Source organism: Penaeus vannamei, chromosome 18 (genome assembly GCF_042767895.1).
Source record: "Penaeus vannamei isolate JL-2024 chromosome 18, ASM4276789v1, whole genome shotgun sequence".
Taxonomy (NCBI): domain Eukaryota; kingdom Metazoa; phylum Arthropoda; class Malacostraca; order Decapoda; family Penaeidae; genus Penaeus; species Penaeus vannamei.
In genome coordinates this window covers 1,724,901-1,737,400 of record NC_091566.1, presented here as the reverse complement: position 1 = coordinate 1,737,400, position 12,500 = coordinate 1,724,901, and the positions used below count along the sequence as shown (strand labels likewise).

The window sequence follows — 12,500 nt, the reverse complement described above, 5'->3', positions numbered from 1 at the left end:
CCAAACATTTCTTGCAAAAGTTCTATAAGGCACTCCTAAAAAAGAGAGCAACAAAATTAAAATAGTTCATGCATTAGTTCAACTTCTCAATAAAGATATATCATAATGATGCACCTTGTAATTAATATTATATAATATTTCAGCACACATACAAGGTATACACTTAACTGCACATAAAGCCACCATTTATAATAAAGATCACAGACAAGATATATATAAAGAAATTATGTTGTCCACTATCTCCTCATTTCAATTAATAATATTCCAACTAATATAAAAACACATTTTCTTGGTCACTCACTTTGAAATGCATCTTGTCAAAGGTTGGATTCATGTTTGTTGGCACAGAAACAGAAGAGTTGTCCAAGTCCTGGGCCTTCAGAATCACCTTCATCACAGCATCTGCATACATATCAGCTGTGGGACTTGCAGTCCACTGTAAATAATGGTGAAATTATATGATACTTGCATTTTTATGTACTGCATCCTGAATAATGCATCTAATATTGTCTCTAACCAACTAAACTTTTCCAAGGCATATTTATATTTTCTAATGAAGCCTGTTCTAGAGAATATACATCTGATATTTATAAATATCTTTACAAATATATATTGAGATAATATCATGCCTACAGTATTTGACTACTATGCAGAGAATAAAGTTCATTTTTCTCTGAAAAAACATACATTGGATAGACAATTTCTTTTTTAAAAAATCTTAAAAGAAAAGTAATGAGAATCATAGTGTTTGTCTTCCTCCTTCCTTACATACCTATTCTATTATTCATTTATGTCTATTTCTAATATCTTGACAACTACATTTCTCATCCATTTAGAACTCTAAATATTTCTTGTATATACACTACCTCTAATACGACCACAGGAGGTTCTTGGACAAGGGTTATAGCATCAAATACGCGAAGACTATTGTTCTCTGCTGCTTCAGACAGGATCACTTCCACACTGCCATACATTGATGCAAGTAAATAATGAAGCAGCTGCCATGAACCTGTATAGTGAATGCTTGATCTCTGGGTAATGGTGGAAACCAGCAAATCACTGTATTCTGAAATAATGGAAAACAGAAATCTTACCCCAGGTGAATTGTTTTTTCTCCTTCCTATAATTCAAATTTACATATGCAACAGGATTTCATCATGCAAACTTAATCTAAATACTTCTAACATGCAATTTCACTTACTGAATAAACAAATACAAGGTAAAAAATAACTTACTTCCTAGTTCTTTGGGAGAAATAATGTGACAGTTGAAGTTGCGCTTCACAAGGATGCCTGAGACAACATCATTTTCCTTAGGTTTTTGTAGTGCAAGATCTCCCATCACCTGCACATGAACAAAAAAATTATAGCCACAGAATTTGCAATATTATGCTCTCTCTCCCTCTCCACACAAACAAACAAACAAACAAACACATTCACACAAACAAACATACACACACACACAAAATAATAATCTCTGCATATCAAACAAGTACATTCAAATAATAATAGCATCATGAGGACAAAAATTAATATACTAATCCACCTGGAGTACCTAAGTTTAGTACACAGGTTTAAATCTGCAGGTGGCATACAGTACCTTGGCCATCTTCTCGCCCCTGAAGTGGAATGTAACTGTCTCAAGGTTCTTGGGATTGAACACTTTCACAGGGCTCCCAGTGCTGGCTTCATATTCCCTCTCCAAGGCAGCTTTCAAACGGGACATTTCAGTCATCTCCCCATGTACCAACACCTAAAATTAAGGTTATAATATAATCAGTGTCAACAATTATAATGCTTGCCAGTCAGCAGATTAATATTTTGCATAGTCAAAGATTAGCTACAATCATTGACTAATTCACTCACAAAATATGAAGAAATCAGGCTTAAAGTCTAACAATTTTGCTTTTCAGTCAAAAGATATAGTAATCATTCTTCATTATCATCACAATTTTTTTCTTGAATATCTAATACATATATATATATTTTTAAGCTTTTTCATTTTTATGGCACTGTTAAAAGTTATTAATCCATAAATTATCCTATTATTACATGTTTGACAATACCATTACCAGGACTGTCTTAGTAATCAATAGTTTATCCTATGAAAGATATGACAAAATGATAATTCTCCATTTAAAAAAAAACATTTGGTTCTTAAAATTCAATCACAAATAAAAATGTAAAACAAATCAGGTCATTCTCAGTTTAAAAAATATTTTGCTTAAAAATCTCCATATAACAAATATCCTGTTAATGATAAAAATTATGAAAATATTGAACCATTCAAAGTATATACAGGTTTGAATTTAAAGGACTGGCCAACTCAGTAACTTCTGCACCGATTATCTTCATGCAACTTTTTTAGCCTGCTGCTGCTCAAGCAACGGTCTATAACAACACAAATAAGAACAAACTGGGTTTATACTTATGATGATTTTAAAATGTAATTTGGATCTGTAATGCAACTTCATCCATAATCATAACCTCCTCATCACGTTACATTACTTACTGCTATAGTTATGTTAGAAACTGCACATAAAATACAATAGTACTGCCTTAGAAGATACATGTTTTCTGTCAAAGAATTAACTGTCTTTTGAAAAATGCAATAACGAGTAACAAAAGGTAGAGGAAAGCTAACCACATTTGGGGGGCGTATGGTGCGGATGAAGTGAGAAGTTTGCTCGAAGTCTGTGTGAGCTGAAAAGGATATATACTCCACAGAGCACTTCATTGGCAGTCTCTGGCCTGACATTGTAGTTACTTCTTCTGGTTCCTTCAGAATTTCTTTAGCCAGTGTGCCTTCCACACAGTAACCTGATTACAATGGAAAAGCATAAGGAAATAAGAGTATACAACAAAAATATCTAGTATACATGATCAAGGAAAGAGGCAAACAACTATTCACAAAAGAGTATATTTACTTCAAAATACACAATATATTACCATATCTTCAAAGTAAAACTATTTTGATTTCAGGTGTTATTAGACCTTACCTGCAATGATGACACCATTCTTGGGGTCTGGACACCACATTTCAAATAATTCCCTGGAAAGTCCACTCTGCATCATACCTGGAGATGCCATAATAACACATGGCCCAATATCCTCAAACTGATCCATACCCTGGATATATGAAGAAATATGAGAATGGAGAAATGGTTAAATCCCTATTAATTTCTTTAATGTACAACACATATTATTATCTAATACAAGATAATAAAAAAATCAATACACTGTACACCTAGCATATTCAATAATTTGATAATTTTATAAACTGATGCACATCAGCTTTTCTGTATGTTACAACAGCAATGCAAATGCTTTACTGAATCATTACCTTCAAATTTGATATGTGCTTGAACTGAAATGGATTACTTATTGAGATCTGCCTCTGAATCCTGTCATTCATAGCATGTGTGTAAGTCTGGTACACACTCATGCACTTCTTAGCCAGGGCAGATGCATAGTAGATGGGCACTTCATGAAGTTCAGGGTGCTGCTGCCAATATTCATCTTTGATGGACGAGATGTGGAGAAGAAAAAATAATCATGGATAATCATAACCTATTTATGTCATTCAGAAAAGATCTTGTGAACAGTAGTTATGAGGTACACAGCTATAATTAATGATACTATCTCATATTTAAATACATTCATACCAACCAAAATAATAACTTTCTGAATACTCCCACATGTAAAACTACTTTAAACTAGATTATAATAACTAATCACCAGTATCATACCCAAAATTAGGAGAAGTTCTTGAGCTCTGCCAAGTGCAAACACAGGTATCAAACAACGTCCACCTCTGCCAACAATTGTGTGAACTGTTGTTGTGAATCTTGTTTCTCTGCTCTCTCGGGGTTCATGGATACTAACACCATATGTAGACTCAATCATTAATACATCTGGTCTTATTTGGGGAATTTCTGCCATCATCAGGTGACGATCTTCTTGTCTTGAGAAATCACCAGTATATAGGAGCTGTAAGACCAATGTCTATCAGATTCCATCTATAAACCAATATCATGGACATAATCAAAGAAAACTGAAAAATCTCACACCCTGGAAATATCAAAATACCGATGCTATCTCTATTGTGCAAGTTTTGTTATATCAATATTATCAAAAGTTAAAAACAGTTGCAAAATGCACATAATGTTAAAATGGTCAATAGGTATGAGCTTTCCTTCAGAATAGGATTGATAGTAGTTCTTTTTCAACCTGCTCTTATCTTGTGAAGAAAAAGTTATTCTTTGAAAATGAATTTATATTTTTTTCATCTATCTTAAAGTATCCAATGTTACTGGAATCTCTGATAACATAAAAATAGCTGTTAGTATAAAGGTTGAATAATACAGTGCAAAGCCAAGAAAAAAGATTCAGAAGAGAAAATCTATTAGTTTATTTCATAAAATAACAAATCCTAGTCTACATACCTTCACACCAGCAATCTGTATCATAAACATAGCAGCACCAAGTACATGTCCAGCATGATAGCACCAGAACTTAATTCCATTAACTTCCTTTTCCTCGTGAAAATTAATAACATTGATCTTGTTTAGTGAGGCCTCCAAATCACTCTCAGAATACAACATGTGCTCAGTAGCTATATTACTGTGGGAGAAAAGGATAATGATAAAATAATGACCTGAAAATATGGAAATCAAACATATACAATATATTCTGTTCTAAAGCTTAACTAATGTGATATATCAACATATGAAAATCATATGAATTCATGTAATCATGCACTGATTATTTAAGGTATGGTTTAAATGCTTCTAACCTGACTTTAATATAATCGGAGAGAAGCCACTTGTAGATAGCTTTAGTGGGATGAGTCATGAAGCAGCGACCTCTGAAGCGAGTTCGCATAAGAAACCATGGCAAACCACCAGCGTGGTCCAAGTGAAAGTGTGATACTAACATCAGGTCAATCTGCTCGGGATCAATATGGTCCACAAAGGGCAGGGCACTCATTCCAGTCAGTGCAGGATGGATGCCAAAATCCAACTGAAAAGTACAGAATTTATATGAAATATTATACATTATGACCAACAGCTAAAACCATGGAAAAATAATTTATCAGAATCAATAATGTAAAATGCTCGATTCAAAACCTTAACATTTAAATCTTACTCGTTCATGGATTTAGCACATTCAAAAACTATGGTAGAGATAATTCCTGTAACTATTAGCTATATCAAAAGGAGTTGTTGAGCACAAAACTTAGCATCTGGTATTATCATTCTTCATATGGAAAGCGCTCTCAGTGTAATTTGAGGTATCCTATGCAGTAATAAAAATGATGAGTGGCTTCCCTAAAATATATCAATGGAACATGATTTATAGTAAGAACAATAAAGTACATCTTTGAGAAAAACAAGAAGGGAGGAACTCAAGAAGGGAATGCAGGAAATTATATATAATTATAATATGAAACTGGTAATCAACTCACCAAGACCTTCTTGCCTTTGAATTCTAGAAAGTGACATGATCGTCCTACTTCCTGGCCCGAGCCTCTGAAAATTTTAGAGAAATGAGAAACAGTTGCACATTATGTAATAAATAGTTAAAAATGGAAAGAAACCCAGAAACACTGCAGTTCAGTTAGATATGTAATTTTGATTTGTAATAGTATATAAGATACAAAGCTGCAGTTGTACATCAATGACTTCTAAATCTAGTAAGCTTCTCTAAAGAAAAAGGGAGGGGAAAAAAAACCTGAAAAATGTGTAAAAGACTTCAGTCTTTTGGCAAATAAACAATAATGATCTTACCTATCAAGTCTACTTCATCTAATATAATTTTCTAATAAATCTGCAGTGTCGCAGAATAAGTGGTCAGGTGCTTATCCTATAGCATAAACTTTTAAAATGCTTGCTGCAATTTTGACAGATGACCAGAAAGTCTGAGAAGACCACAAACCATTTGTTTTTAAACACACTGGATCCGGGTTGATCAATGCCTCCACATGGCCCAAAATATGGGCATTAGGCTTACTTCAATGGCTGGTGTGTAGCTTTTAGGCCCAAACTTATTGCCTCTACTCCAATATATATATATATATATATATATATATATATATATATATATATATATATATATATATATATATATATATATTTTTTTTTTTTTTTTGTATAAGCATTTTTTGCCTTTCTGTCATTTTCCAAGGTCTGCTTCTGTCATTTAGTAAACTGCATAAAGACAGTAGAAGCTGCACAGACTTCAATCATTGTTCTGGGTACTCTACAACTCTGGGTCATTTTTTAAACTTCATATTATTCAACTTTCTGTAATACGAAACACTATGTAATGCACATTAGACATCATTATTAGCCTTGTGATACTAAATTTGATGTTTTAACCCAATTATGCTTGTTGACACCTGATGACATCTTATCATGTCACTCCCCTGACACCCATATGAGATCTTCCCATGATGAACTATCCAGCCTATCTTAGTTATGCATGCTAACCATTTGTGCACATGTTTGGCCCTGGCTACATTGTCAGAGGAAAAATAGCTGCTCATAGGTAGACTTAAGAACTTTTCACAACCTCACAACTTAACCCATTGACACCGGTATATTTTGAAGCCAAAAATAAAAGATTCCAGGCAGCTACAAAATCAGCGGGTAGAGCTTCCACGGAGTATGTCCACCCGTCCGCCGCGGCCCACTGCTGCGTTGGAGCGCGAGCCCCAATACAGCATCACACTGGCGGGACACCCAGCACTGTTTATTTTTTCAGGTGTCTCATACGTGGGATACCCGTCATTATTGGGTTAAAAAGGATATAGATGAAATGTGTCTTAGTTTACGTCAAGGTAACCTTTCCGTACCTTTTTTAAAACTCAAATCCTGATTGTTATCCGCTGTAAATTTACCCTTAACACTGTTTATGACAAACCCAACAGCACAGACAGCTGGGTAATCTTATGTTACCCATGTTTCTTACGATTTTTCCTTCAAGCAGCTGACTCTGCCTGCACCTTGAGGCATTAGTCTGTATTACACTGGGGCTCTCTTTCTGATTGTGCAAGATACAGTCACATTCTCGAAAATTTCCTTGATGAAAAACATAAACTACTGCCATCAAGAATACCACTAGGCCTATATCACCATCAGGTAATAAATCTAGAATAAATGAATGAGCTGATGTGACTTAACTGGAATCTATTTCTACCATAATATTTAAGGTGCACCATATGGACATTCAAAAAACATATAGCTTGTCTCTGGAAGCCATGGTTGTTAATAACTTTAAAAATATATAGAATCCTTAGAATTCATGGTGGCCTAAAGTCACACTGTTCTGTAGCCAAATAGAATGTGAAAAAACTGGAATAGTTTCGCACATAAAAATTAATTTCATCACTCATTTTTTAGCATGATCTTATCTACAGAATGCAAATCTCTGTAGACTACTTACAGTGGTGTTATTTTTAACTCGTCACTCTCTTCATCAGGAAGATTTAGAACCTGGACTCTTGGTCGATTTGCAGACATGATTCAGTTGTCTCTAAACTGAACTCAGATTGAAACTGAATATAAAATTTTCGGAGACACCAAACGCCGACCGCCTCTGTTTATTTACAGGGGATACGAACGGAAATTGGAATATGATTATAGCGTCATACGAACGTATTCTTTATTTTGACATTTAAGGTATATTACAAATAACATGTTTGGTATTTCACATTGCTGTACCTGTAAACGGATTATCAAATATATTGTAATACAAGTTTAAGACCTACATCAAAAGTTTTATTAATCACAACGCGAGTTCCGTTGCGGAGTTTTGAACTTTTATAAATTAGTTCTAGCAAGATCACACACAGCAGAAGAATATCTTTGATTAAAGAACACTCACAAAGAACATTAATCAGTGTAAGCATGAGTTACACAGGACGTGGATGGGGATCCACATTGTACAGTACAGCAAGGTCTACATTAGACTTGGCATTGCAGTACCATTGCTGTGGATATCCAGTTACTGGGGATTCAGGGATTCACTAAACCTGCATACACACATTAAAGTATAAGTGAATATATATATGGGCATACATACGTGTTATATACAGAGATGGGCAGTATCGCCATAAGTGTACCGGCGATACGTATCTTTCGATACTTTTGTATTGGTATCGGTATCGCCTTAGCTACTCTAAAACAGTATCGTTTTATTGGTATCGCTAGGGTAGTTTTTTTCAGGATGTATCGAATAAAATCAACAAATTGATACATAGATACATTTACATAACTCACTCACTCACTCTCTCTCTCTCTCTCTCTCTCTCTCTCTCTCTCTGTCTTTCTTTCTCTCTTTCTCTCTCTCTCTCTCTCTCTCTCTCTCTCTCTTTCTCTTTCTCTCTCTCTCTCTGTCTTTCTCTTTCTCTCTCTCTCTCTCTCTCTCTCTCTCTCTCTCTCTCTCTCTCTCTTTCTCTATTTATGTCCCCCGCTCTCTCTCTCTGTATCTGTCTAACTTTCTATCTGTTGGGAAATGTGTTCATATGTGTTTTTTTTTCTCTCTCTCTCTTGCTCTCTTGCGCTACCGACAGTGACGCTCAGGAAGTGTGAAAGAGGTTTATGGCCAATTTAACTCCATAATTGTGATATTACATTAATTGTACAAAGATTCTTTACTATGCAGTTTAGAATTTTGTGTGATTCTTGTATTTCTTAATTATCTCGTAGGTGATATAAGGATTTCACCAGTCAATGATTCATTGTGTCATGTGTATTATTAACAAATTTGAGCATTAGTATTATCTTAATTCATTTTAACTGTTAATTTGAATATCTGAACATTTATGTCCCACTAAAGATGGGTAAAGTCAACCCGAAACGTTTGATTTCTGTTATTAAACTGAAGTTCATCGCTTATTTGTTCCACCTTGAGAATGTTTTCCTTCTGGCAACGTTGGTGTTCAGATTTATTATATATGTATATATACACATGTAATGTATATATAAATATATATTCATACATATATTTACCTACACACTGCTGTATTATAAGTTGGAAAAGTATATATAAGACCCGATAACTTCACAGCACAATTAGTTCCACCTCGTACATCTGTAAGCTCATCCTTTCGTGCACGCAGGTATCGTATGCCACCGACCTCGATCGCGCATCCTCCGAGAGCTCCTGCGTCAAAACCAAAACAAGGCAGAGGACTCGACCGACCCACGTGCGGGCGGCTGCTCACTAGGTATTTCCATTACTGGGCTTTTTTTTTTTTACTTCAGCTGTTGAAATACTTGACCATTGGAATCCGGAGTAGGTAACATGCCGTCTGTGGAAAAGACTGTATGTTATATTTACATTAAAAGCGTAGCCGACAGTCCCATCAGGTAGTGCTGGTAAAGTATTGAAATTAAATGCATTTCATTGGAAAAGATCACTGCAAATTGAAGTAATAAATTCTGAAGGAGTCTATATAACATTTATCAGGAATTCAATGAAACTATTCCATAGAAATAGCATTTTTGCATCTTGATATCATGGTTGAACTAGCTAATTTGGTAAATTTCCAGCAGATTACAATCAGGGTTACATTTAAAAAAAAGTTACGGAATGATTACCTTGACATAGACTAAGACACATTTCATCTGCGGCATAAGGTGCGCAAACCGAAATTAAAGGAGATATATGACAGAGAAAAGAGAAGATCAACCCATCTTTTTCTAAATTCTATGCCATGTTGACATTGTGAATGTAAGCAAAATTATGACCATGTATTTATGGCAGGCACAAGCATACAACCGCCATGTGGGATAAGTGTTTCTAAGTCTGTCAAACACTCTCTCCTGCCCGCTGTAGGGAAAACACGTAATGAAACTCCATTTTGCAAAATGGAATGTTGTATATGAAATGGAACATGATATTGCGTAATTTACCAAATGATGTGCGGTACATGCACAAGTAACCTTTGGTATGTCTCAGTTGTGTTCATATGTTCAACTTAAAGTGTTGCAGGTATCACTGCACAGAAACCAAATTGAGAAAACACGTCAATAAGGCTCTGTGCCGCCTACTGGCCGACATAGCAGAAGTACTGCCATCTGGCCATAGGCCCATCTATTATCGGCCATACTTTGAAATCTCTGGCAAAATTACAGTTAATCCTCTCTGGGTAATTGGATACGGTTCAAGATTGGATGCCTGCATGTGTATCTGAAGGTTTGCACACAAAAGACGACCTCTTTTCATTCCATTTCATATACGGCATTCCAGTTCGCGAAATGAAATTACGTTACGTGTTTTCCCCAGACCCCTCCTGCCATGAATACATGGAAGATTCTTGGGGTTGGGGGCGGTAGCCCTGCATGGAGGGGTCACAGGGGGTAGTCTCTTGCACTAGACAATATAGTGACCGATTCTATGTATATCATATTCATTTTAACCTGTAATTTCCCTGGTACCTTTCATACCCTCCCCTGCTATCAGAGCCAAGAATGTGGGGGATGGGGGGGCTTCTGCACAACAGTGCCTATATATTTGCAATGCAGACGGTGAGAGGAATCCAATGATACTGAAATTGTCGCGATCCATTTTGCAGACATATTAGAAAAAATTACCCACAAATGTTTAAAATACCATGACTGCTTAACTCATTCTTGCGATCCGTTAACTAGTTCATGTATTACTACCTGCTTGTGAAGACAATTATTTTGTTAATTTCAGCATCTGATTTTCCTAATGCATGTATTTTATGCATTCCTTTATTGATGATGATTTTTTTTGTACGTGTTTTGATAGTTTTATGCTATTCTTTACAAAAACCTAATGTGTATTTGTGCTTTCCATTGGGACTTTCAAGACCTCACAATCGCCACTCCTTGACAAAACACTAGTGAGAAATGTTTTGTATCAGTGCTGTGTTGACTCTGAGTCCTTTTTTAAAACAGCATAGTGACTATGCATAATAAATAGACCTTAGTAACTATCATAGCATTTAAAGTGCCCCAAATTGCTGAAAAAAAATTATTAGAAACCAAGACATCCAGAAAATAGACAGAAGCAAAGGAAAGTTTGGTGTCTCGAGATATAAAGGCGTTTGGTTTATTCCTTAAGGTACATACTGAGGTGAAGAGAATGTTTCCTGGGGTTTTGTCCCCTGTCAACCCTCCCCTTGGGCAGGCGGGCATGCCTAGTCACGGCAACTTTAATTGTAGAATAAAGTTTGTGACTTGGAATTAAGCTGCTTTACTGGTCAGGACGTATTAGTGTTGTGATTTTCCATAGATTTTACCAAAAGGTGGGTTGGGTTCCTAATATGTATTTTTTTTTTTTTTTTCAAGTTGGTGCATCAGTCCATAGACTTTCAAAGATGGTGGACACGTCTGTAGAATTTCATTAGCCAATTTTAAGCAATGTTTGTGCTGGTTTTCTGCATTTTTGCTCTTTATTATTCTTATTTCAGCCTGTTTTATCCCATAATTCCCCTGATATACTTCAACTCACCCACCCACCCACTTCAAGTCATTTAACATCTTGTTTGGAAATAAAGAATTTATCTAAGGTAGACTTGGAAAAAGTGTGGGTGATATTCTAGATTAGTTTAGGTTGGAAAAATGTCATTCACAGTAAAGTTTAAGGTCACCAAATATATCTTGCTATATATTTAAAGATTTATCAAAAAGTTTCATCATTCAGAGTGCTAAGATCGCCAATAAAAGGATAACAAAAAGATCACTAGAATAGAAAGATAGTATCTATAAAAAGTACAATATGATATTTATAAAAAGGACAAGATCACTGAGAAGTTCAAAAGAGTATCTGCTTATACTTTTTTGTCTAAGTAAATGTAGCTTAATATGTCACAATAGATTTTGAAGACATGATTCAAGATTCAAAGTACAGCTCTATTTAGTAAGGAATCATTCATGATTTTCAGTGTTTTCAAAAGGGTACTGAATGTACTCTCTATCCCCACTCCCCTTATGAAGAGTACATTCAGGTACTTTGGCTTTTAAAAGATATACTTAATGACATTGAAAAGAAGTGAATAATAATACTGTAGCAATCATTGATGTATTTTATGTGGAATCTGTTGTTCTATGCAAGTTGTATTTGGGATTAACATCACAATTATTGTTGGCTTATTTATGCAGAAACACTAAGAGGAGGTTAATTTTCCATATTTTTTTCTTTGGTGAGCACCACAGATCAGTGGTTCCCAATCTTTTTTTTGCATAGTCTATGCTTTCACATAGTGCACCTGTCCTAATATCCTTCTTCATGTGGATAAGTTTGTTTGTCAGCATCACTATTAATATGTAAAAAAATACATGATGTATGTTAATATTATTTCTAAATTTATATATATATTTTTCAGGAACAATGGGGAAAAATGCTATAAATACCCAGAAAAAGAAACTAGCGAAAGCCCAGAAGAAAAAGGCAGCCAAACCAAGTTTAGAAACCCTTTCCACAGAAGAACTACTAGCCAAAGCACAGGAGTACATTGACTGTTTC

At 35.1% G+C, this 12,500-nt stretch overlaps 2 protein-coding genes across 2 annotated transcripts in view; one reads left to right on the top strand and one right to left on the bottom strand.

The window, feature by feature from the left end:
• The window catches only part of Cpsf73 (cleavage and polyadenylation specificity factor 73), an 8,131-nt gene extending 503 nt beyond the window's left edge, over nucleotides 1-7,628 (bottom strand). The window contains exons 1-13 of the mRNA XM_027366859.2: nucleotides 7,446-7,628; nucleotides 5,467-5,530; nucleotides 4,795-5,021; nucleotides 4,445-4,622; nucleotides 3,749-3,989; nucleotides 3,343-3,518; nucleotides 2,999-3,128; nucleotides 2,644-2,819; nucleotides 1,600-1,752; nucleotides 1,236-1,344; nucleotides 867-1,066; nucleotides 302-436; nucleotides 1-35 (exon numbers count right to left, since the gene is read on the bottom strand). The exon at nucleotides 1-35 is cut by the window's left edge and continues 88 nt beyond it. Coding sequence (XP_027222660.1) covers nucleotides 1-35; nucleotides 302-436; nucleotides 867-1,066; nucleotides 1,236-1,344; nucleotides 1,600-1,752; nucleotides 2,644-2,819; nucleotides 2,999-3,128; nucleotides 3,343-3,518; nucleotides 3,749-3,989; nucleotides 4,445-4,622; nucleotides 4,795-5,021; nucleotides 5,467-5,530; nucleotides 7,446-7,522 — 1,901 coding nt within the window. The 5' untranslated portion in view covers nucleotides 7,523-7,628. The remainder of the gene's footprint in view (nucleotides 36-301; nucleotides 437-866; nucleotides 1,067-1,235; nucleotides 1,345-1,599; nucleotides 1,753-2,643; nucleotides 2,820-2,998; nucleotides 3,129-3,342; nucleotides 3,519-3,748; nucleotides 3,990-4,444; nucleotides 4,623-4,794; nucleotides 5,022-5,466; nucleotides 5,531-7,445) is intronic.
• A 1,496-nt stretch (nucleotides 7,629-9,124) lies between these two features.
• LOC113814809 (uncharacterized) overlaps nucleotides 9,125-12,500 on the top strand; it is a 7,403-nt gene continuing 4,027 nt past the window's right edge. Inside the window, exons 1-2 of the mRNA XM_027366861.2 lie at nucleotides 9,125-9,231; nucleotides 12,361-12,500. The exon at nucleotides 12,361-12,500 is cut by the window's right edge and continues 567 nt beyond it. Coding sequence (XP_027222662.2) covers nucleotides 12,366-12,500 — 135 coding nt within the window. The 5' untranslated portion in view covers nucleotides 9,125-9,231; nucleotides 12,361-12,365. The remainder of the gene's footprint in view (nucleotides 9,232-12,360) is intronic.